Raw genomic sequence first — 22,964 nt, forward strand, 5'->3', positions numbered from 1 at the left:
AAAGCCATATGGTTCACGGACCTACGACGCTGACGCAAGCATCGGTGGTCATGGTGATGTTTTCAGTCGCACACGGCACATCTTGTGCGTAAAGAGATGAGTAATAGTTAAGTCCTATAAAATCGTATGATCCTTTGAGCATTTCGGACTCTTCTGGTGTGAATGTAGGAAGACGACCGTCTTTAACGTGGCTGACCATTTCGATAGGGTATCTACCGTATACAATTGGCTCCATGAAGTAGTCGAATGTGAAGGCCGTGGCTCGAGTCGCAGCTAACTGGTCAGCATATGAGTCTGAGTAAGGGTAGTGCCACACTGTGTTTATTGCTATACCGATTTCACCTTTCTGAGTTGCCTGTGGAATGGATATACATAATATTAGGAGCTACATCATGATTCATATGCTGAAACAGCCGTTTTCTAGTACTGTGACGGTAGAGAAACAAACTCAAGCATAAATAATCATTGCTGAAACAGAGCAGACCAAGAACAGAGTAAAAACAGAGCAGATCGGAAACAGAGTAAAACAGAGCAGGGGCCACAAACACAAAAACAAACACGTAAAGAATTAAAGTATAGATCATGAATAGAGCAAACGTACCTGGTACTTTTCTCTGTAAATTTTGACGGCAGCTCCATGAGAGAGGAGGAGGTTATGGCCGACAATGTAAGGCTCGGTGGCTGCATCACCCCCGGTGCAATCAGGTTTAGTGAAATTGGAACATCTACCAGGTGCCTTTTGACCTGTTATATAACCTTCATGTACAACTGTATAAGGCTCGTTCAGTGTCATCCACTGCTTCACTCTATCTCCAAACTTCTGGAAACAAAGTTCTGCATAGTCTCGGAAATCATCTCTGTTTCATCATTACCAAAAGATCAACAACAACAACAACAAAAACTCTTTCTTAATAATACTTTTGCATGTCGTAATCTTATCATATATAGAGATCTTAAATAAATGGAAACTTACACAATCTCGGCTCCTAGGAAGCCACCGTAAGCATCTTCGAGTGTCTGGGGTAAATCCCAGTGAAAGAGTGTGACATATGGCTTCACACCTAACACATGTACAATAACATTAAATGTTGCCTTCTTGACAAATGTTAAACTACCCCCCTCAACTTGTATTAAAAGCAAAAGGCCTCTCTACTAGTACTAATCTTTACAATAGACTGAGAAGCAGAGAAGCATTACCTTTAGAAAGAAGTTGATTAATCAAGTTGTTGTAATAATCAATTCCAGCCTGGTTGATTCCTCCCTTTAGAGTCCCACCTAATAAAATACAAAATGAGAACATTTTACTAATATCCTCATGAAGAACTATAACAACTCTTACAAAGATTTGATCGGATCGATATCTTACGAGGCAAAATCCGTGACCATGAGATCGAGAACCGGTAAGCATCAAAGCCAATTTCTTGCAGCAAACTCACATCTTCCTGGTTTCCATGAAGAACAAATGTAATGCATGTTGGATGTGTTAATTGATTTTTTTTTTTTTTTTTGCTTTTGAGTGTAGAAGAAAAATACCTTGTAAAGGTTGTACGAATCATCCGCAATGGACCCGTTACTACCATCCAATATCTTATCTTCAAAATATTTATTAAACGGAAAATTTCAATATCAAGAAAAAGAAAGAAGTATCAAGAAGAGGTCATCATCAATCTATTTTTGCTATGAACACAATGATAAAAGCAGATTCATACATATAAACCAAAAAAAGACTCCAACATTTTAAGTCTTGAATGATTAAAGAGATCCCAAAAAAAAAGTTTCTAGTTAGGAAAAAAAAACCTGGTAAATTTTCAGAGAAGGAGTCCCAGATACTTGGACCTCTACCATCTTCATGAGCAGCACCTTCACACTGCAAAATCGAAAAACTTCAACAAAAAGATACAAAAGAAGAAGAAGAAGAAGAAGTAAATAAGAAGCAAACCTGATAGGCAGAAGTTGCAGATCCAAAAATGAAATCTTCAGGGAAATCATTTCTGCTTAATATAGGCCTTGAGGAATGCTTCTTAGCGGAAACTCCAATGCAGGTCAGGGTAATGAGCAACAGTAAACTGATAAATTTACTTCCCATTGCTGTGAAAAAAAGAAGACTAATTCAATGTTTAGTTTTGTTTATAAATGATATTTGGTTGTGAGACCAAACTTTATAGAAGAAAGGGAAATGTTTAGATTTTGATTATCTCTCCTATCTATAAATAGAGTTGTTGGAGGGAGAGAGAGAGAGTGTAGCACCTAGCCACCTAGCAACATCCATGCCCTTATTTAATAGTAGTAATTGATTTCTTATAATAATCAATTTTCTAATTGTTGCAAAAAATCTTATCATGTAAACTTTATTGTGAAAAAGGAATAAGACTATTAGTTAATCAAAAGCTGACTCATCACATTAAGAAAAATATTCGAAAGCAAATACAAAAGTGAGAATTCAGAAAACATATATATATATATTGCCCTGAAAATAAGTCTCTGATGACGATAACAATATTTTTGTTTCACACCATTAACACGAAAAAAAAAAGACGAAATTGTCAATAAAATTATAGAATTTTTAACATATGTGCATTATTTTAGAATTTTCTATGCTTTGATTTTGGTTTAGTCTATTAATTGAAATGTATATCGTGTATAAAACTTGTTGCGTGAAACAGGTGGACACGATTATTTTGGTCAACGTAAAGAAAAGAAGAAAAAAGGATAAATAACCCCCAACGTGGAAATTATTTAATTTAAAAATAAAAACAAATAACACTCCTATTAATATAATCCATTGTGGCATGACCTTTAAAATATCGAAATAAGGCCCAAAACATTTCCTTATAGAGTCCATCATGGGGTTATGGGCTCTGGGATTGGGTCCATTAAAAGTCCAAATATATGTCCTTGGTCTCTTACCTAAAATATAGAGCATACACTCTACTGATAATATAAAGCCCGCGTGCGAAGCATATTATTTGAGGAATAAAATCTATAGAAAATAGAAATACTACTGAAATATATTTAATTTAAATTCATTCTTTTAACTGAAAAAATGATACATTGCTCCTCATCATGCCGCTGTCATGAATCAATTCATGATCACAAATTAGTTTGCATACCACGATGTCTTTTATAAACCAGCGAACGCAAAAATTGAACCTTTTTTTTTTTTTTCTGTTTGATACACTTAACCCTTTATATCTTTTAATTGAATTGAATCCAAGATGTGAACAAAGGAGACCAAAAGTGGAAGGAAGTTTAAAGCCGCAAAGAACCCTTTAATCCCTCTTTACTGAAGATACTTTGCTTTGCTTTATCAAAAGTTCGAGGGGTTTAGAAGATTCATCAGACATCTTAGGAATAGTTTGATTTGAAGCTGAACCATTTGCTAATAAGAATCTCTTCTTGTTCATTGCAGATTTCAACACGTACTCTTCTTCCTCTGAATCTTCAACTTCTTCTTCTCTCTTCAAGAATTCTTTGAACCACATCGCCGACATTTTCGGAAAACGTTTTAGTCCGTCATCGTAATCGACGTAGATCAGCCCGTATCGGACTCCATAACCTGCGTTCCATTCACAGTTGTCTAATAACGACCATGCAAAGTATCCTTCAACTTCAACCTCATCCTCCCTGAGTAACAAAACAATTATCATCATCATTTATCAGTTAGCAACTAAGTAGCTAGGGTTTCAAGTTGAAACTTTCAACACAATGCATGCAGTTTCTTTTGAGCCAAGAAACTGAATGGTGTAACTAGAGAATTCACTTACTGGATGGCTTGTTGGATGCTTTGGAGATGTTTCTTGTGGTACTCTGTCCTTTCGAGATCCATCAAATTAGAAAGTTTCGGAGTTTTCCCGTAATCTACATCACAGTGTCCTGAACAATTTTAACATAAAAAAAAGTTAGAGAATTAGACTTTTTTGAAAGGCATGGTGATAGAATTATTACCGTTTTCAGTGATCATAAATTTTGGGCTTTCATATTTTTTCTTGGCATAACTTAGAAACTTTCGAAGTCCTTGTGGGTATAGAAAGTCCCATTCTGAGCCACCTTTAGCACCCAATGTCTCTCCTGCTTTGTTTTGTTCTGTAGCAATAGAAATTGAAAACTTGTGAGAAAAGAAACCGGTAACAAAAAGCTTGGAACCAAAAGAACGAATACAAACCCTAATATGATATGAGTATATATATTATGGGATTCCACTTACTTCTCCATTCAATGCGTGCGTCTGATCTCCAGTTGGGCGTGTCATGGTTCACTTCAGCAATACTTTTGACGTAGAAAGCACTATAATAATTCACTCCAACGAAGTCAAACGATCCTCGTAGCTTCTTGGATTGGGTTGCGGTGAATGTGGGTAATCTTTTTCCAATCGATTTTTTCATGACTTCAGGGTAATCTCCGTACACCGTAGGATCCATTTGCCTGTTCATTTAAAATACACCCAACAAATTGTTAGAAATTAACTCGACAAAATATATGTGTGGTTTTCTTTATATAATATAAAGAAATAAATTAAAAACTACTGATCACCAGCCAAACATAAACTCCATAGCTCGGTCACATGCTTCTTTATCATCAGGGTCGCTCGAATCATAAGGCTCAAACCATATGGGACAATGAGCGATACCAATCTTGCCATCTTTACACTGTGATTCAAACAAAAACGTTATCAATAAATATGTCCACAAAGAGTTATGAGGTGCTTATCAAAAAGAAATCAACTTTTTTTGTTTCCGTACTTTTGAATTGTTCCTGAAGACTTCAACGGCTTCTGCGTGAGCCAGAAGTAGATTGTGACTAACAGTGTAAACCTCGAGGCCAGATTCTCCAGCAACCGCTGCGTCGTTCATGTATTTGGAGGCACGTCCGGGAGCTTTTCTTCCCGTGTCGTAACCACCAATACTATAGACCCATGGCTCGTTTAGTGTGACCCACAATTTTACACGGTCCCCAAATTCTTCGAAACACAAGGCCGCAAAATCTTTGAAATCATCACTGAAAGATGGTTATGCATGCATATGTTAGATTCATTGATCCGAAAATTAATTAGAGTCAAACTAATATATATATATATATATGATAGTTAAAAATCAAGTTACTTACACAGCTTTTTCGCTTAGAAATCCATTGTATTCATCTTCAAGTGCTTGAGGAGTATCCCAATGAAATAAAGTAGCTAGAGGTGTGATTCCTGTTCATATATATATATATATATATATATATGAAATATGTTAGAATATGCATGTAAACAAAAAAGATTTGGTCTTATATATAAGATAGATTAGTTAACTACCGTTAGCGAGGAGTTCGTCAATAAGATCGTTATAGAATTTGATTCCTTCTTTGTTCACTCCTTTGCTTTTCTTTCCGTCTATATTTTTGTAAATATGAACAAAAAAAAGAATTAAATCTATTGAATAGTTTCAAAGATCATTGAATAATATATTGTTATCAAGAAAATTAAATAGTGGTTTATATTTATGAGTTGAGGACTTGCGGGGAAAAATCCGAGGCCAAGAGATGGAGAATCTGAAAGCATCCATGTTAATATCCTTCATTCTTTGGATATCTTCCTTGTAATGGTTATAGAAATCGATTGCTTGATCAGCGTTAGAGTAGCAATTTCTCTCTACAATATTTTCATTTAATTAAAGTTATTTCGATGATTACACCTAAATATCAGAAAAAGGTACGTCTATATATATATACCTGGATACTTGCGAACAAATGTGTCCCAAACACTTTCTCCTCGAGAAGCTTCGTTTATGGCTCCTTCATATTGGTAAGCTGATGAGGCCGTACCGAAGAGGAATCCCTCCGGAAAATCAGATCGGCCGAACGAGTTTTCCTTTGAGTAAATATGCATACTTCTGTTTATATTAATTATAGCACACGAAATTATTAAAACATGTTTGCGGAACCTTGTCGTTTTATTGAAGTTTGATTACTTACTGTGTCATTGTGGTAAATGATTTAAAGCTTTTCTATCTTTTGTAGAAACTCTCTAAATCTGCATACAAATAGACACAAGATTATGAGCCAACGGATCATTATAAAAAGAAAAAAAATCAGTAACACAACTTTGATATATAAGAGGAAAAATAGTATACCCAATTTGAAGTTCTATTGTGTTTTTTTTTTTTTTTTTCTTAATATCGAATGAAGCTGGTTAATTTTTCATATACGAGAGAATGAAATGACTTTTTTTTTTTTTTCTTGCAAAATAAATGAAGGAAGAAATCTAATTTTCCGTTCTTGATGAAAGAATGTAAAGATTAATGCTGAGTTGTGAGAGAAGTGATGAGACATGTGAAGGTATATATAGGCAGGCAAATGGATTTAATTATGCGAAGAAACGTGGAAAATCTATACACTATCTAGTCCAACTAGGTATCCTGACCGTTTATCTCATCATCTCTTTTCGGTCAAATAATCTGATCGCAACAATGCAAAAAGAATGGAATATACTAAATAATAGTCACTTTGTGGTCTTGCGATGTGTGATGTTGAACCAACTTCCTATCCTATATATGTTGACTCCTACTCTCATAAAAAAAATCACTTTTCGTTTTCTTTTAGAAAAAATAATAATTACCTAAGCAACTACACGTACATGTATAATATGGTTTTTTTTGGTTTCATTATAATACTGATTTCAAAGCAACTATTTAAGAATAATATTTTTCCAAAAATGATAATTACCTAAGCACATATGTTAGCTGATTCATTGATCCGAAAATTAGAGTCAAACTAGTATATTGATAGTTAAAAAATCACGTTACTTACACAACTTTTTCGCTTAGAAATCCATTGTATTCATCTTCAAGTGCTATACGGCTTACCGAACAAAAATATTGTGATTGCATGATTAATCTTTTCACCTCCCTAGTAAATCGTAAGTAACGAGAACTTTTATAATTCCCCAAAGTCTACGAGAAGGGAAACGGAAAAGTATATGCACTCTTCTGTTTCGAAAGTCTCCGTACCTTTTTATAATTAGTACAATATTTATGCATGTATATATTAACTCCTATGATTAGTTATACAGTACTATATTAAACTTTAATCATCACTAGGACATCCTTAATCAACCAACTTAAAGGACATCAATTTAACAAAAAAGAAACGTACACATAAGGGCATGTAATTATATTTTATTTTGTAAAAAGGCTATGTAATTATTTCGGAAAAAGGGGGCCTGCAATTTTTCTGAAAAAAAACAATTATAACATTTTAGAACGATCGGATAAAAAACTATTATGTATCTATATATATAAATATATCTTAGTTTAGGAAAAAACAAATAACTCATTTGTTGTTTTCATAATCTCACTTGCTTAAGCATGCAGGGTAGGTTAAATTAGCGGTCGTATAGGTAAGCTATATAAATTATATAGGGTATATGTATCAAAAGAAATAACTCATTTTTGATAGTTGTTCTAATTGCGTAAGCATGCAGGGTTAGGTAGTACTTAAGTAGAGAAAACGTTAAAAGGAGTTTTGAGCATATTATTAGAAAATTGATCGATATAATTTAAAGGAAATTACGAAGAAATGAATAACGACTGAAATTTATAATGATAAACACATCAGGCGGCTCATTAATTATCATGGATAAGAGAGATTTGAATATGATATTAGATCTAACTAGTGTAATATTTTGAAATAGTTAGCAGATCTTTTTGAAAAAAAAACTGAAAGATTTTATTTCAGAAAAGGAAATATGTCGATTCTTATTTAATCTACAGTATAAACTATTAAGAGCGAGTAACACATCAAAATAGCAAAAAAGATTGTGATATGTGAGCATTGATTAGGAGTGATATATACAGATTTCTTTAACAATGTATAAATATGGAAATATATATCGTGGTTGAATAGTAAACTCGAAACAGTCAAGAAAAGTGGTACTAAGTCCGAGTGGAGCAACTTTGAACACTGTCAATTAACCTCTTGTCTTATACCTAATAAACCGCAGAAGTTGAGATATTTCGTGAGTGTATGCCCAATAAAATGGGATATTTTACATATTTTATCCCCAAAACTTTTGTATTCTACCTAATAATAATATTTGTTGGCGGTGGTTATACATATTTAAACACATAACATGCAATCTTTTTGGACCGCCCAGAAGTGGAATTTTCTACTTTTCTGCTACTTTCGTTTTTGTGGTAATTAAAGGGTCCTCCAATTCTGATAAATTCGTATTCGGCTAACTTAATTCTCAGGTTAATTGTTGTTATTAGGGGAGCAAAGCAGTCAGGTCAATATGCATGCAGTTTGTGCTTCTTAAGCCTCAAACCAGTCACTCGCTTCACCAAATATGCCTTAATTCCATCGATATGGACCATATAGTTATAAGTTATAAGTTATAACTTATAAACAGACAAGGTCATGGACAATAATATTGTCGACAAAGAGAAACAATCTTCAAGATTATTGGTCAACAAAAATGAAGAAGGGCTACTGATCATCGAACACTATTAATAAAAAATGTCCTAATTATACGTAGGTCTACTCAAAGAATTTGAACAATCTTCAATTTGATATACTAGCTATTTCTATGTGAGCATATAAAAAGAGAAGACAAACAAAACTTCTCATATCAGAAATTCCTGAAACACGAGTGTTACGTATTTAAATGTAATCCACGGCGTTGATAGCGTTAATACACCAGAACTTTGCAAACCCTAAACTAGTTCTACGCTACATCAAGATAATCGTCTTTTTTTTTTTTTTTTCTTTTTTTTTGTCATCTGAAAATATATTGATAGACTTGGTGGAATAACAAAGGAAGTACGATTATTTTTGGTGCGAGAACTCAAGTTGCTAAATGTAAGCTCGTTGGAGCTAATAATAAGTCTAGTATCATGTATCTATCCTTGAGTGGTCTTAAGTCTTAACTAAAAAGCACTGTTAAGGTCCAAAGTCAGAGTAATTGAGTATTTGCATTTGATTGTATATAATTCTCTGGCAAAAGATGACCTCTGGCCTAAACTTATTAGGGGCCGTATTGGAAAAGGGTAATAACAATTATAAATATTATCTTTATGGGCCTTAAGTGCTCTGTATTACGAAGGTTTAATTTTCGAGAATTTTATTTCAAAGTTTAAACCGGGTTTCAGGTTTTGTGAACCTACATATTGATCAAACAACAAACAAAAAAATGAAGACAACACCATGTCTATAGCCATAATACCCGCTAACGAAACCACATGTTAAATGAAAACTAAACTGGTAACTATGAGAATAAAAACCTAACAAGACCTATGATTCCTTCCAAAACACTCATGTTAATTAAAGATTAATGATGAATACTTCTGGCACATCAAATGTACAAATACCTAACCACATACGAATTCAGTTTCATCTTCTGGTTCTTTTCTTTGGCTGTTTACTGTCTTTTCCAGACTCCCTACCTCGTTTTCCTGTAGGCTCTGCTGTTTCTTTCGGTTGTTTTCGTTTCGACGAACTCTTACTATTATTGTTCTCTACCTCAGCCTTCTTTTTACCCGTACTGTTACTCCTCAACTCCCTTGGTTTTGCTTTACTGTTCTCTTTCTTAACATTTCCGTCGCTCTTCTTCGGATGATCGTTTTCTTTCTTAATGTTTCCATCGCTCTTCTTCTGATTTTTACTTGCTGTTTCTTTTCCTTTCTGTGGAGAGTTCTTCTTTATTCTCTTCAAGAAATCAGCCACACTCTTCTTCTTATCCGATGGTATCGCTACTGTCTTCTTCGCTGTTTTAGGAGTCTCTTCTTTCTCATCATCATCATCATCACTAGATGAATCTGTTTTCGTAGCCTTTTGTTTCTTATTATTATTCTTGGCTCTTCCTATTTTAGTATCTTTGGCAACAACAGCGACCTCTTTGCTCGTTCTCCTAGAGCTTCTTGCACTAGTTGTAGTAGTCACAGTCTTCTCCTCTGAAACTTCCTGAGATTTCTTCTCATCTTTTTGTTTAAAGCTAGAAGAAGGAGACGTCTTTTTCGAAAATGAGCTGTTCTTCTTACAGGCAACCAGAGGAAGAACAGAGGATTTTTGTCTAGAAACCGACGATCCAGCCTCGGATTTGATGACACCGTGACCCAATATTCCGGTTCGTTTCTTAATTTCGTTAGAGACGAGGGATCTTAGCTCTTGTGCAGCCAAGGATTCGGAGGAAGATGGAGGAAAGAAGACAATGGCATTTGTGTAGAGAAGCTTGAGGTCTCTGTAGAATGAGAGACTTGAAGAAGCGTAAGATCCTTTCTCCAACTTCTTCTCTATTGTCTTCATGTCCAAATGCTGCCTTATAATCCTCTTGTAATCCTTTGTCTCCTGCGACATAACAGAGATGAATAAGTATTGAGACCTACAAAAACGTCCTTTCTCAATGGGCTTCCAGAAAGCCAACTAAAGCCCAAAAACTGTCTAGCTTAAAAAAACACGGCTGAAAAGTCAATATGTTGACCATATCTTGAAAGACACGACAAAGCCATGCTTCAACGGGAAGCTGCCAGGTGTCCAAAATGGTAAATGGGTGAGAAAGGGGGAAACAAACAATACCAAATTTCTCTGTTGGACGAAAATTTTCAGTGTTTTTTGTAACAACGAATATAGTCAAAATAAATACACACGAAAACATCGATACGACCTATATATTAACGAGATATTTACTACCATATGAAGAATTATTTCATACTATAACAATAAGAACCAATAAAGCGTAATTAGAAAATTTGGAAAAGGTGATGATCGAAAAAAAAATGTGAAAGTTCTTATCAAATTTTTTTTTTTTTTGTAAACCGGAGTGGTCCCTACCAAATGAGTGGATAAATTTCACAAAATATTATTGGTCGTCCTTGAAAATTCTTTAGGGGGAAGAAGGAGAAGAATTTTTTTCTAATTTTCTTATTTTTTTTAAAAAAAATTCTTCACATTAAAAACATATAATAATGCTGCCAAAAGATAAAAAACATAAAGAGATATAATGAGAGTTTAAAACGAATGCATAGCCTATCATTCTTTCTTACTTGAAACAAAATAAGTTTTCTATTTAATTGGCGAGAAATAAGTTAATAAGTTCCTACTAAAAGAAACATATTTATTTTAGCTGCAGTATAAAAATACACATTAGGTTTGAGTCGTTTGACTATATATAGGCCTGAATATATGCCTAAGTATATATAACGTAGATACTTCTTTTAGAGTAAAATTATCTTCTAAATACTCTATTATAAGTCTTATTAAGAAAACAATATTATAGTATTAATAATATGCAATCCATAACATTTTAATGTGGATTTTTTTTTTAGATTAAATGTTGTAAAAAAAAGCAATGTTTTATAGTTATTACGCAATGTTTCAAATTAGATTACCATAACGTTGGAAAACGACGACAAACAAACAAAACGTTGGAAAACAAGATAAAAATTTGTAATTATACGTTTAATTATAAGAAAAAAAATGTAATTATGTGTTTTAACTTGTAATCCTTATTACCAAAATATATATATTTTTAAAAAAATGGAGGAAAATAAGAAAATGCTAACCTGGCTCCTAAGACGGGATTCGAACACGGAACCACGAGGATGAGACCGGATCAGCTTAATGATATCTATCAACGGCTGTGATTTATAGCCGGCCGATTTGATCTCACCGCCACCTCCGCCGCTTCTGTATTTCTTCTGTCCTTTCCTATTTCCATGACCAGTGGACGTTCCCGATTCATCCAACTCTCCCGAGTTGCTCATTTCCGATCTTTTACTAACCGTTTTTTCTTCTTCTTCCTTCTCCTCCTCCTTCGGCGCCGCCGCCTTGTTAACCGGATCGGGATCTGAATAAGCCTCAACCATTTTATCTCCGTCGTGATCGGCGACTTTATCGACGGAGGCCGTAGAGTTGGACTCGTTCATCGACCTATTGTCGTCCCGGTCAGACTCCGTCGTTTCCCGGTTAAGCTTCGCCGGTTTAGTTTCGTCGTTTCCCAGATCTGGTTTATTGTCTCCATCATCTCCGTCTTTCTCCTCCTCCTCCTCTAATTTCTTAACTTTTAACTGAAGCGACCTAATCAAAATAATAACAACAGCAGAAAAAAAAAAATTTAAATCGTAAAATATTTAAAAAGAAAAAAAAAAATCAGATCCAGCGGCGGAGAAATAGAGACTTCTCCGTACAATATAGAGTCGTCACGTCGTTGAACCTCTCGCCGGAGCTCTGCAACATGAAGACTCCGTAACTGGTCGAGCCAAGGGATTTCACCGACTTCATCATCCTCCTCCGCCGCCGCCACCGCTGCTTCTCTGTTTCCTTCTCCGCCGTCGACGGAATCTTTGAACCTACGTTTGAGATCTTGATACTTAAGCCTGCAATTGACGGCGGAGGCGATGAGAGAACTCCGGGAACGAGACTGAACATCTTTAGCGACGGAGTCCCAATCGGTAAAAGCATGACGCTTAACGGCGCATGTTAACACCAACTCCTCCCACGTTCCCCATACTTGACTGATCTGATTGATATTACAGTCTCCGTCTCCGTCTCCGTCTCCGATACGATTGTTATCAAATCCACTACAACTGTTAATATTGTTAGTATCGTCGTCGTCGTTCATGCCGTTCGATATCACTGTTTCTTGTTCTTGTTCTTGTTCTTCTTCTTCCTCCTCTCTATAACAACAACACGCTCGCTCGCAGTTTTTAGGGATTTTCTTTTATTTTTTTAATTTTTTTTTAATTTTTTCTTTTTTCTCTTATCACTTTTGATTCGTATTTTGAAGCCTTTTTGAAAATATGAAAAACTATATGATTAAGTTGTTTTAGGTCTTGTTAGCTTATATTTCTCCACTTCATATGGAAATGAATCATGATATAGACCTACGTACTAGATTTTTCGCCTTTGCTTTTTTACCCATTCCGTGTGTTTATATTTATATTTACGGGTCGGGTCAACCCAAACCTCGCTTCGTGTGCAACAACCGGCTACGGAGGGGAGCAAGGTCGAAAATATATTACAGAAATGACCTTCATGGGTTACTGGAAATGGAATGTTCGTTTTATATCGATGTTTGTAAGTGTGAGGTTTGGGCATGGAATTTATCCGTTTCAATAAGATATGGGCCTCATCTTATGAGTCATACATGGGCCTTATTTGGAGGGAGATTGGACCCAGGTGAGGTCACCTACAAAAATAATAGTAAAATATATTATTAAAAAGGTCTATGAATAAAATATTCGCATTTAGTACATACATACACGAACGTTTGTTTGTGTGATACAGAGTTACAGACAGGTCTTGATGGGGTTGATGACATGATTTTTTAAAACTTTTAAAGTTAAACCTATCATTAAATTAATCAAATACTTTATAGTTCACATTCACACGCAAAGGATAAAGGGTATAAAAGAAGATTATTTTTGATAAACTTTACAAGAATAAGAAACTCGTGAGACCAACCCTTGCAAGGCGAGACGGGTCAAAGAAGTCTAGAAAACGTGGACAGATTGACTCCAGCGCAAACGATGACGAATCAAGTCCTGAGCCTTAACATGGAACTCATATTGAAACCAAGAATCTCGTGTTGCTTTTACTAGGAGGTGTCAAGACTAGTCATCCTTGCACGGTCATGTCAAGACTCTGTGTCTTCGAGAGAAGAGCATGCCGTAAGCGTCAAGGAAGTAAAGTTCCTTTCTCGACATGATTTTGATTGTTTAAGGATGACCATCAGTTAGCTACCTGAGTTGGAATTGTATGTTAGTCTTGAACCACTGCCCACTGGACTGACCATGACGAAGAGGACTAGGATCTGTTCCAACAATCAGTTCTACGTCGTAATTAAATAACCTTTTCTCTTGGTTTCTAACAAGTCGGTAACAGAATCCAGCGACTTCTATAAGCCTTTTCAGTTTACTATGCGATAGTTCATTGAGGACCAATCAAAACAAATCAATGGATGGCTTGGACGGACCAGTAGGTTGACTTGTCTACATAAAAGTCAAGGATAAATATTACGGTGGTGTCTCAATTTGAGAAAGACCGTTTCTTTCACTTCTATGACATTATTGTTTTTAGCGGAAGAACCAAAATGAAAACTCTAAAGAAAAAAGTTTAGACTCAAAATCGTTTGTTTCTCTAAAAGTGCCAAAAGCTACCCCATTCAAATGGAAGCAAATGCTGGTTTCATAAAAGAGAGAACCTTGACCAACCACACTCAGGGATCAACTTAGCGTTTCGAGCGCATGAAGTTATCGAGCCACTCCATGTTTACGCTCTTTGGCCGCTCTAGTGGTAGTCCAAGAGCCCGGTCCCATATCAGCTGAAACGAGAAAGAGAAGACAGCATCATAAAGATGAGTGTGAGTTTATTTCCATGGATATCTGTATTAAGAGAGAACTGTCGATAGCGCGAATGTATGTACCTGTGAGCAGATGCCGAGACTCCTTGAGACGCCAAAAAGCACAGTGTAATATCTATATTTGAAAGAAATGTCACTCTATTACAACCAATTGATTCAGCAGAAGAAGGTCCAATGTTAGTCACACTTAAGTGATAACGATGCAGTTCCTACCTTGCTTCGGTTAGACCATAATAGTTCAGTAGCACTCCGCTATGAGCATCAACGTTAGGCCAGGGATTCTTGACCTGTAACAGCGATTTCAAGATCCATAAGAAAATCAGAAATCTGGTAGCACACAAAAATGATAATGTTAATAGTACCTTTCCCAGCTCAGTTAGAATAGGAGGCACCACTTCATAAAGCTTTGAGACCTAACGAGTTGAATAATATGTGAGCCAGTAAAAATTTAAGAGCATGACCAAAGCTTAAGGGGTTAAATAAGTTACCAGCTGAAAAAGAGGATCATCAGGTAAATGCTTCAAGGCAAACTCTCTTTGACATACATATCTTGGATCCGTTTTACGCAAAACACCATGGCCATATCCTGGAACAACCTGCAAGATTTATGTTTATTTAAAGTTTCCTGGCAACATTCACAGGAAAACAACAAAATCAAAACAAATAGTCTAATTCTCTTAGCTTTCAAGTCAGAGCATGTTAGCTAAACAATAGCTTCAAAAGGCTAAGCAGAGCAGAATTTGTTTACCTTGCCACTGTTTAACGTTTTCCAAACATAATCTTTCAGCTGTTCCTTTGATATATTTTCTCCACATTCCTCGACAACTGATTTGATCCACAACAAAACTTCCTACAACAAGACCATGGGAAAAAAAAAGAAAACAAAACAGACTAAGATTTCAAAATTCTTAGTTGAACATTATAGATTTAGCTGCTTACAAGAGTCATTCTTGGAACCCTGCTACGTACACTTGTTGGTTTGAACAAGAGAATTATCATTTAGGAGATATATAAGATATTAAGATGGGTACCTGATTAGCCAAACCATGGAGTGGCCCAGCTAAACCATTTAACGCAGCTGCAAATGAAAGATATGGATCTGAAAGTGCACTCCCAACCTTAATAAAGAAACATCAAAAGCCAAAAACAGAACCATCAGAAATGTATTAAATTCAAAACATTTGATATATGTACAAACTAAAAGTGGAACACTATTATGCATCAAGACCAAAATAATATTCACTTGATGGCATACCAGGTGACCAGCGTGAGCACTAACATTTCCACCTTCATGATCACTAAACCAACAAAAGTAGAACAAAAAAACCATAATACACATTAAAACTTATAGCTTATTGATTATGTTTTGAGACATGTTGAAACAGAGAGAACCAGAAGAAACCTGTGGATAGTGACAGAAAGCCTCATGAGCTCTTTCATCTGAGGACTATCATATCCCAGCATGTGTGAAAAATTTGCACCATAATCCAAAGAATCATCTAATGGAATGATGCTACCATCCTTGTACATCCTACAATGCTAATTAGAATGCTAATTCAAGAAGAGTAATAAGTAACAAGTCTCGAAGAAGGCATTGGGAAAGGAGATAAAAGCTTACCTCCGATAAACGTATGAAGCTACAACAGGGACACGAGCAATCAAGTTTAGGGCATCCTCATAGGTTGGCTCCCAGAACCTGCAAAGAAAAACTCAGTTTATCTGATGCCTGCTACTAAAAGGCAATCAAGAAACAAACTGAAACATGAAAATTTATACTTTGACTTATGAACATCACCCTGCTCATATGCTTTCTGAAACTCACTTTCAACCTGAATAACAATTCAACAAGATAAGATCATCGCAAAAATTAGTAAATTTTAAGAGTTACATAGACCAATCTAGTATAGAACAGAGCCATCCCACCTGAAGGGCCATAACACCGCTAGCAAATTGAGTCATTGGATGAGATGTCGAAGGCAGAGCATCTATAGCTTTGTAAACATAATCTGCAATGTAAAAGTCAAGTATAAACTAGAGTTATGTTTGCAACAATCATAACTTTCAGTTTATAATTATCATCAGCTTGTATGTTGCTAAGTATTTATGATTCATGAATTGAGATCACAAACAAACAGAGCCTAGAGGTGAACTACAAACCTGGAACAGCAGCACGATGAGCCAACTCTTTTGACAAAGCATTAACTTGCTCTTTACTTGGCACCTGATCTAGAGTTAAATCAATAACCCAAAGCACACTCAACCACGATCTAGTGGTGTCGTCATAGCACTTCAGGGTCGAATCCACAGAGACCAAACGATACACTATGAAATTATATAGACCGAGTATAGCTAAAGCAAAGAGGAAGTTTGTTTTGCAAGTAACAGAATTAAAACAGAAAATAAATAAGAGTTTGTAAATTTAAGAGAAAGTATTGGGCGCAGAGAATCAATCAAGGGTTATGATCACGAAATTGGGTGATGGATTAGGATAGCTTTAGGAACCGCTCTTGAACTCAAATCTCAAATATAAAACTAACCTACTGTCGCAGCATTAGTTTTCTATGCAAGGAATTGAATGAATCCTAAACCGTCGTTTGAATCTAAACAATCCTAGCAAGCAATAAGTTCAAGTTTGATTTGTTCACAAGGTGCCCCAACTTCAACTGTCGTTGGCTGAGGATCACCTTGCTCACCTATGTTCTTTCAAGTAATTCAACAACACTTTTGATGCCTAGATGAATTAAACCTAAGATCATAAACTAGGTAGCTAATCTAGTTTAAGCAATAAGAACAACAATAGATGAAGAACACAAGAGATCAATCCCAAATCTAACAACCTAAATCAATAAATCATAAAACCCCCTTTTGAAACCCGAAACCCAACAGAGAGACTACTCAGACATCGAACAGAAACAATCACAAATCAAATATGAAGAAAACATGTTTGAATTGCAAAAAGAGATAATAGGGTTCAGAATTCTTCTCCAAAGGGTTAGAAAGGATTAGAGATCTTCTCCCAAGCTTACAAGTGCTCAAAAACGGCGTAGAGTAAAAGTTGTCTTTCTAGGGGTTGAGCCCCGTGGTTAAATAGTAAAATAAATCCCTAAAAAGTCGGTTTAAACCAGAAAAGGAAAGATTGCGTCGGGGACGGGGACTGGTCGATCCCGAAAGGATCAGTCGATCCGGAATGAATTTCTGCTCTTACTTCATCTGCCTTCTAGCTCGATCAGACTTCAACCAATTAAGCTCCAGATGCATATTTCCATCCCCAAAACGCTCAGATTCCTTCCAAAGTCACCTAGAACCTGTAAAGACTCACAAAAGACAAAAAGGACTCTAAAAGCACACTTGGACCTAAGAAAAGACTCAAAACAATCCTAAAAACTATAGTTAAAACCCTATAAAATGCAGACACATCAATTCCCCCGGACTTGAATCTTTGCTTGTCCTCAAGCAAGAACAGACAGAAACTCAAGAACAGAGAAAATGTTTGAAAGTGGAAACTCACATTATTCTTGGGAACCTCTTCTCTACACTCTTCATAACATCAAATCGAGAACTACTTTCTATACTCTGCCCATGGTTAGGATCAACACTCCCTACTCTGATCTCCACAGCCTTAGAGAACCTTCAATCTCCCCATCGTTGTCTCTCTACATCAGATTAGTAAAAAGGTGCGGTCTTACCATGGGAGTATCGATCATTGAACTGTTGACTCCTTCAACCTCTTATCGCCCAAGACCTCCTCTTATGCTCCCTTTCCTCTCTCTTTTCTCACTTCCAAAGGATTGATTTCTCCCTAATTTTCTAGGGTATCATTTTTTTTTTTTTTCAATCCTTTGCTCTTTTCTTGTGGACAGGTTTCCATGGGTTCCGAAAGATGCACGGGTTTACGCACAACCCTCGGTTCACTTCTTTTATTACCTATATCCTTTTCTTCTTTCTTTTTTTTTTTACTGAGTACTGAAGGGAAGAAAGAGGGGAAGCATACTTTGTGAGGAGATGCACGTCCTGTAAGGCTTGAAGGGAGGAGTCATGTCCAATGTATACCAAGCCCCAAGGTAAGAATTTAAATCCGGTTAAGTCATGTCAAAGCTAGAGACAACTTCTGGTTCAACTTAGTGTTCTCCTTGGCGAGTGTCTTTTGGGGCGTGTTGAGACTGCTCATGTTCATTCCAAGCTTCATTCCAAATCAGAGGTACAAAAGCAATCATAAGAGTGTTAGTTCAAAGCAAAAGATTCTTGGAAATGATCATAGTTTCCCATTTTTTTTTTTTTGTTTTTTTAGACTCGACAAACTGACTCAAATAAAAGAAAAATCAAAGGAAACAACCACAGAAAACGACATTAGTAACTTGGAGACAGCCCTCCCCCGGACTTACTTCACACCGTCCCGGTGTGAAAGCAAAGCCAAGAAAAGAATGAATCCGACAAAGAAAATAAGAAAAATGAAAAAGAAAAAGAAAGGAAAAGAAACAAAAACCGGTGATCTAGCATCTGGTGGTGGAGTGGTGTTGGCAAGGGTGGGGACTGACCGGTCTCAGGGTGGTATCGACCGATCTGCAACATTATTGAACTTAGAGACACCCGCAGAAAACCACCGGGATCGGTCGATCTTTAAGGAAGATCGATCGATCCGAAGCGCCTGGAACAAAAATATTCGCATCTTCTGCGTTTGGAACCTGTTCCTGAAAACACTTAACAGCAGACGTGATTTCACCGTAATAAATCCTAAAAACAAAACCAAAATCCTAAGACAAATAAAAATAAAAGGGTAAGCCAGCACAAACCCCATGGGTTGCCTCCCATAAGCGCTTGTTTAAGGTCTATAGCTTGACCGCTCAACACAAAATGTTAATCATGAGTATCAAAAGGCTGAGCCAATGGACCTTTAGTCCTTCTCTTGTTAATGCAATAAACAATATGTGTCAAGTAACACACAATTATCCATGGCAAAACAATAAAATTCACATCTAGGAAGTTTACTACAAATGTAGCATATACTTTGAAATATTCCTTGATGGTTGGATGCTCATGAGGATCAAATGCATTTAATGGGAAAATAAAGTCAATTTCAGGTTCAAATGAGGTTTTCACAAAATAATCAACTTCATCACCATTAATTTCATAAAACACAATATCCTCATTCATATAATCAACCTCAGGGTCCTTTGTTTCATGCAAAATTGTATCAATATCAAGAACACACCCTAGGTAAGATTCTTCAAGAAGAGAGCTAGATACATCAGGCATTGAAAACTCAAACTCGAGATCATGAACATTCAAAGCACAATGATATTCTATATCAAAACATATTTCATGATAATCCCTAGCAAGTTTTTCTGCTCTTAAAATGTCTAGACGTTGAGACTCACATATCAAATCATAGCATTCATCAATGAGCAATGGAGTATCCAAACTAGAAGTCACATCTTCAATGCATGGCATGTGAATATCCTCAAAATCATGAATTTCAAGGGTGGAAACGCATGTACCTTCTATTTGGCTTGGTGGAACCCAATATATTACCTTTTCGCAAGCATGAGCTTCCCTAATCTCTGTGAAAGTGGGCTCCCTCCCTTCAAGTATTGCTCGATGTGAGATGAGATTCAACCAGATCATTGCTGCTAAGTTCCTCCTTGTCGTTGTTGGATGCTCCATGTAAAGCTCATCCAACTTAACTTTTTGATCTGGTGTAAGAACACTCTCATCGAACGGTGGCTCCACATAATGCTCATCTAGAATGTCTTCATCAAATGTGGTCTCCTCTTCCTGCTGCCAGTCATCGTAATCCATGGCCCCAAAGACTTTTTTCATTTTTTTTATCTACAAAAAAAAAGAAAATAAAAATAATTAGTAAAAACAAAAATAAATCTTAGACTATACTCAATTCTAAAATCTCAAAGGCAATCGTTTTGGTCCCCGGCAACGGCGCCAAATTGATCTAGAGTTAAATCAATAACCCAAAGCACACTCAACCACGATCTAGTGGTGTCGTCGTAGCACTTCAGGGTCGAATCCACAGAGACCAAACGATACACTATGAAATTATATAGACCGAGTATAGCTAAAGCAAAGAGGAAGTTTGTTTTGCAAGTAACAGAATTAAAACAGAAAATAAATAAGAGTTTGTAAATTTAAGAGAAAGTATTGGGCGCAGGGAATCAATCAAGGGTTATGATCACGAAATTGGGTGATGGATTAGGATAGCTTTAGGAACCGCTCTTGAACTCAAATCTCAAATATAAAACTAACCTACTGTCGCAACATTAGTTTTCTATGCAAGAAATTGAATGAATCCTAAACCGTCGTTTGAATCTAAACAATCCTAGCAAGCAATAAGTTCAAGTTTGATTTGTTCACAAGGTGCCCCAACTTCAACTGTCGTTGGCTGAGGATCACCTTGCTCACCTATGTTCTTTCAAGTAATTCAACAACACTTTTGATGCCTAGATGAATTAAACCTAAGATCATAAACTAGGTAGCTAATCTAGTTTAAGCAATAAAAACAACAATAGATGAAGAACACAAGAGATCAATCCCAAATCTAACAACCTAAATCAATAAATCATAAAACCCCCTTTTGAAACCCGAAACCCAACAGAGAGACTACTCAGACATCGAACAGAAACAATCACAAATCAAATATGAAGAGAACATGTTTGAATTGCAAAAGAAGTAAAAAGGGTTCAGAATTCTTCTCCAAAAGGTTAGAAAGGGTAAGAGATCTTCTCCCAAGCTTACAAGTGCTCAAAAACGGCGTAGAGTAAAAGTTGTCTTTCTAGGGGTCGAGCCCCGTGGTTAAATAGTAGAATAAATCCCTAAAAAGTCGGTTTAAATCAGAAAAGGAAAGATTGCGTCGGGGACGGGATTGGTCGATCTCGCGAGGATCAGTCGATCCGGAATGTATTTCTGCTCTTACTCCATCTGCCTTCTAGCTCGATCAGTCTTCAACCAATTAAGCTCCAGATGCATATTTTCATCCCCAAAACGCTCAGATTCCTTCCAAAGTCACCTAGGACCTGTAAAGACTCACAAAAGACTAAAAGGACTCTAAAAGCACACTTGGACCTAGGAAAAGACTCAAAACAATCCTAAAAACTATAGTTAAAACCCTATAAAATGCAGACACATCAGCACCTATATCGAAAAGAAGGAAAATTTATATTTCAGGATCATTCATGCATAAAGAGAAACTTAATCATATGGTACATAACCGTAAACCATACTAAAATGTTGAGATGATTCAACCTTTCCAGTTAACAGAAGCCACAGAAGACCCTCAGGCAAAGGCTCTTCTCCAGATTGAGCTGAAGGTAATACTTTCTGGCATTCAGGAATCGACATGCCCCTAAAGCGTATTCCCTGTGAAAAAAGATAAGATCATTCCAATTACTCTTAACATGAAGAGCATTAGTTAAGATACTGACCAAACAGTTAGCTTTATGAACAAAAAAAAGTATATCCATACCTCATCAGCATCAAGCAATGAGGTTTCCCAGAGTAATCCAGTCATCCCTCTCATTCCACCAAGCACCTTCACAAATACCACAAGAAAAAGGGAGTACAAAATATTTTATAAGAGAAAGCCTTTACAATCAAACAGAGCGGATAAAAAACATTAGTATCCATACCTTATCAACAGTGATGTTCCCCAGTTGAACCTTTCCATGTTCTGATTTCAGTTTCTTCAAACGGTCCTGAAATTGCAAGTTGTTTATTAGAAAGGTCAATAACTAGAACAGAGAGAAGAACTTCACTGCCTTTAATATGTCCTAAACTTAGAAACAATGTCATTCACTAGAACCAGAAGTATACAAGTTCAATTTTAAAGACAATGATGTAGAAGCTAACCTGTTGTTCTGGAATTAGCTCTCGCATCTGCGACTTCAAGTCCTGCATTGCCATCATTTAAACAACATCAACACCAAATATTGAAATGCTACACACGAGAACGTGAAAACCTAAAAACTAACCAATTCAGAAGAGCTCTGCATCTGGAGCCATCTGACGGAGTTGCTAATAAGTGAAGATTGTTGCACCTGTTTATACTAGATCTGATCACCAATCGATTCACATCAAACAAAACATAAACAAAAAGGGTGAAGCTAAATCTACTCACGGCTCGTGACCGAAGCCTTGAAATGGCTGATACGCCGCGATAAAACACCATCCTTTTAAAACTCACACCTGTCACCAGTTTTTTCACATAAACATTGATTCGTTAATTAGGTCTATATCCAAGCGATCGAGATTGGCCAAATTAGAGAGGAGATACACAGGAACGAGAAAGAGCGCGGAGATAAATTTACCAGAGATTCGAAATTTTCAACGTTCAGCGAAATATTTAGAGATGTTGAGATATATCTGCAACTGCAACGTGATGAACAAGCGTCTCTGACTCTGACTGTGTTCATCAGAGAGACTACAAAATACTACTTAAGTAAACCAAAACACCCATTTTTTCTACTAAACCGTAATAGTAAACCAATTGATTACAGTGCACAAAAACCGATCGGGTTATATACGGTTAAGTCCGTGGCTCGCAAGATTCGAAGCAGCCGTAACGATTCTAAAGCCTAAAAACAAGGTCATGGTAAAAAAATTATATGTCTGTTGCTTCAATAAAAAA

At 36.2% G+C, this 22,964-nt stretch overlaps 4 protein-coding genes across 5 annotated transcripts in view; all 4 read right to left on the bottom strand.

Moving 5' to 3' along the window:
• LOC104699900 (beta-glucosidase 16) overlaps nt 1-2,244 on the bottom strand; it is a 4,126-nt gene extending 1,882 nt beyond the window's left edge. The window contains exons 1-8 of one of the 2 annotated variants that reach the window (XM_010415298.2): nt 1,940-2,244; nt 1,798-1,867; nt 1,534-1,592; nt 1,367-1,442; nt 1,198-1,275; nt 974-1,061; nt 602-857; nt 22-355 (exon numbers count right to left, since the gene is read on the bottom strand). In XM_010415298.2, the coding sequence (XP_010413600.1) occupies nt 22-355; nt 602-857; nt 974-1,061; nt 1,198-1,275; nt 1,367-1,442; nt 1,534-1,592; nt 1,798-1,867; nt 1,940-2,086 (1,108 nt within the window). In that variant the 5' untranslated portion in view covers nt 2,087-2,244. The remainder of the gene's footprint in view (nt 1-21; nt 356-601; nt 858-973; nt 1,062-1,197; nt 1,276-1,366; nt 1,443-1,533; nt 1,593-1,797; nt 1,868-1,939) is intronic. The other variant, XM_019227375.1, reaches the window with a different exon arrangement.
• Nucleotides 2,965-6,273, bottom strand: LOC104699901 (beta-glucosidase 27-like). Its single transcript, XM_010415299.2, has 12 exons — nt 6,111-6,273; nt 5,953-6,010; nt 5,710-5,870; nt 5,498-5,629; nt 5,294-5,371; nt 5,104-5,191; nt 4,740-4,995; nt 4,531-4,646; nt 4,205-4,422; nt 3,946-4,083; nt 3,765-3,873; nt 2,965-3,624 (listed from the first exon to the last, which is right to left on the bottom strand). Exons 2-12 carry the CDS (start codon nt 5,958-5,960, stop codon nt 3,270-3,272), a joined length of 1,659 nt encoding a protein of 552 aa, XP_010413601.1. The 5' UTR covers nt 5,961-6,010; nt 6,111-6,273; the 3' UTR covers nt 2,965-3,269.
• Nucleotides 9,168-12,877, bottom strand: LOC104699902 (transcriptional regulator ATRX). The gene is made up of 3 exons (XM_010415300.2): nt 12,159-12,877; nt 11,535-12,048; nt 9,168-10,320 (listed from the first exon to the last, which is right to left on the bottom strand). The coding sequence occupies exons 1-3, from the start codon at nt 12,590-12,592 to the stop codon at nt 9,367-9,369; spliced, it is 1,902 nt and encodes a 633-aa protein (XP_010413602.1). The 5' UTR covers nt 12,593-12,877; the 3' UTR covers nt 9,168-9,366.
• Nucleotides 14,201-22,517, bottom strand: LOC104699903 (citrate synthase 5, mitochondrial-like). Its single transcript, XM_019226963.1, has 19 exons — nt 22,455-22,517; nt 22,309-22,374; nt 22,187-22,228; nt 21,967-22,032; nt 21,804-21,869; nt 21,584-21,697; nt 16,490-16,553; nt 16,256-16,338; nt 16,109-16,161; nt 15,951-16,028; nt 15,735-15,863; nt 15,588-15,630; nt 15,364-15,450; nt 15,081-15,182; nt 14,821-14,928; nt 14,695-14,745; nt 14,546-14,619; nt 14,396-14,447; nt 14,201-14,293 (listed from the first exon to the last, which is right to left on the bottom strand). Exons 1-19 carry the CDS (start codon nt 22,503-22,505, stop codon nt 14,201-14,203), a joined length of 1,422 nt encoding a protein of 473 aa, XP_019082508.1. The 5' UTR covers nt 22,506-22,517.

The sequence above is a fragment of the Camelina sativa genome, chromosome 7, assembly GCF_000633955.1.
Source record: "Camelina sativa cultivar DH55 chromosome 7, Cs, whole genome shotgun sequence".
Classification (NCBI taxonomy): Eukaryota; Viridiplantae; Streptophyta; class Magnoliopsida; order Brassicales; family Brassicaceae; genus Camelina; species Camelina sativa.

What these genes read in the sequence shown, in the direction of transcription:
- LOC104699902 (XM_010415300.2), bottom strand. Translation starts at nt 12,592, where the DNA reads ATGAACGACGACGACGATACTAACAATATTAACAGTTGTAGTGGATTT. An exon ending in CGACGTGACGACTCTATATT is followed by an intron (nt 12,049 to 12,158) that starts GTACGGAGAAGT and finishes TATTTTGATTAG; the next exon opens with GTCGCTTCAGTTAAAAGTTA. An exon ending in AATCCCGTCTTAGGAGCCAG is followed by an intron (nt 10,321 to 11,534) that starts GTTAGCATTTTC and finishes GTTATGTCGCAG; the next exon opens with GAGACAAAGGATTACAAGAG.
- LOC104699903 (XM_019226963.1), bottom strand. Translation starts at nt 22,505, where the DNA reads ATGGTGTTTTATCGCGGCGTATCAGCCATTTCAAGGCTTCGGTCACGA. An exon ending in GGTGATGTTCATAAGTCAAA is followed by an intron (nt 16,029 to 16,108) that starts GTATAAATTTTC and finishes TTTTCTTTGCAG; the next exon opens with GTTCTGGGAGCCAACCTATG. An exon ending in GTCTCGGCATCTGCTCACAG is followed by an intron (nt 14,294 to 14,395) that starts GTACATACATTC and finishes TTCTCGTTTCAG; the next exon opens with CTGATATGGGACCGGGCTCT.
- LOC104699901 (XM_010415299.2), bottom strand. An exon ending in TCTTCAGGAACAATTCAAAA is followed by an intron (nt 4,647 to 4,739) that starts GTACGGAAACAA and finishes TTTGAATCACAG; the next exon opens with TGTAAAGATGGCAAGATTGG. An exon ending in ATTTATGATCACTGAAAACG is followed by an intron (nt 3,874 to 3,945) that starts GTAATAATTCTA and finishes AAAATTGTTCAG; the next exon opens with GACACTGTGATGTAGATTAC.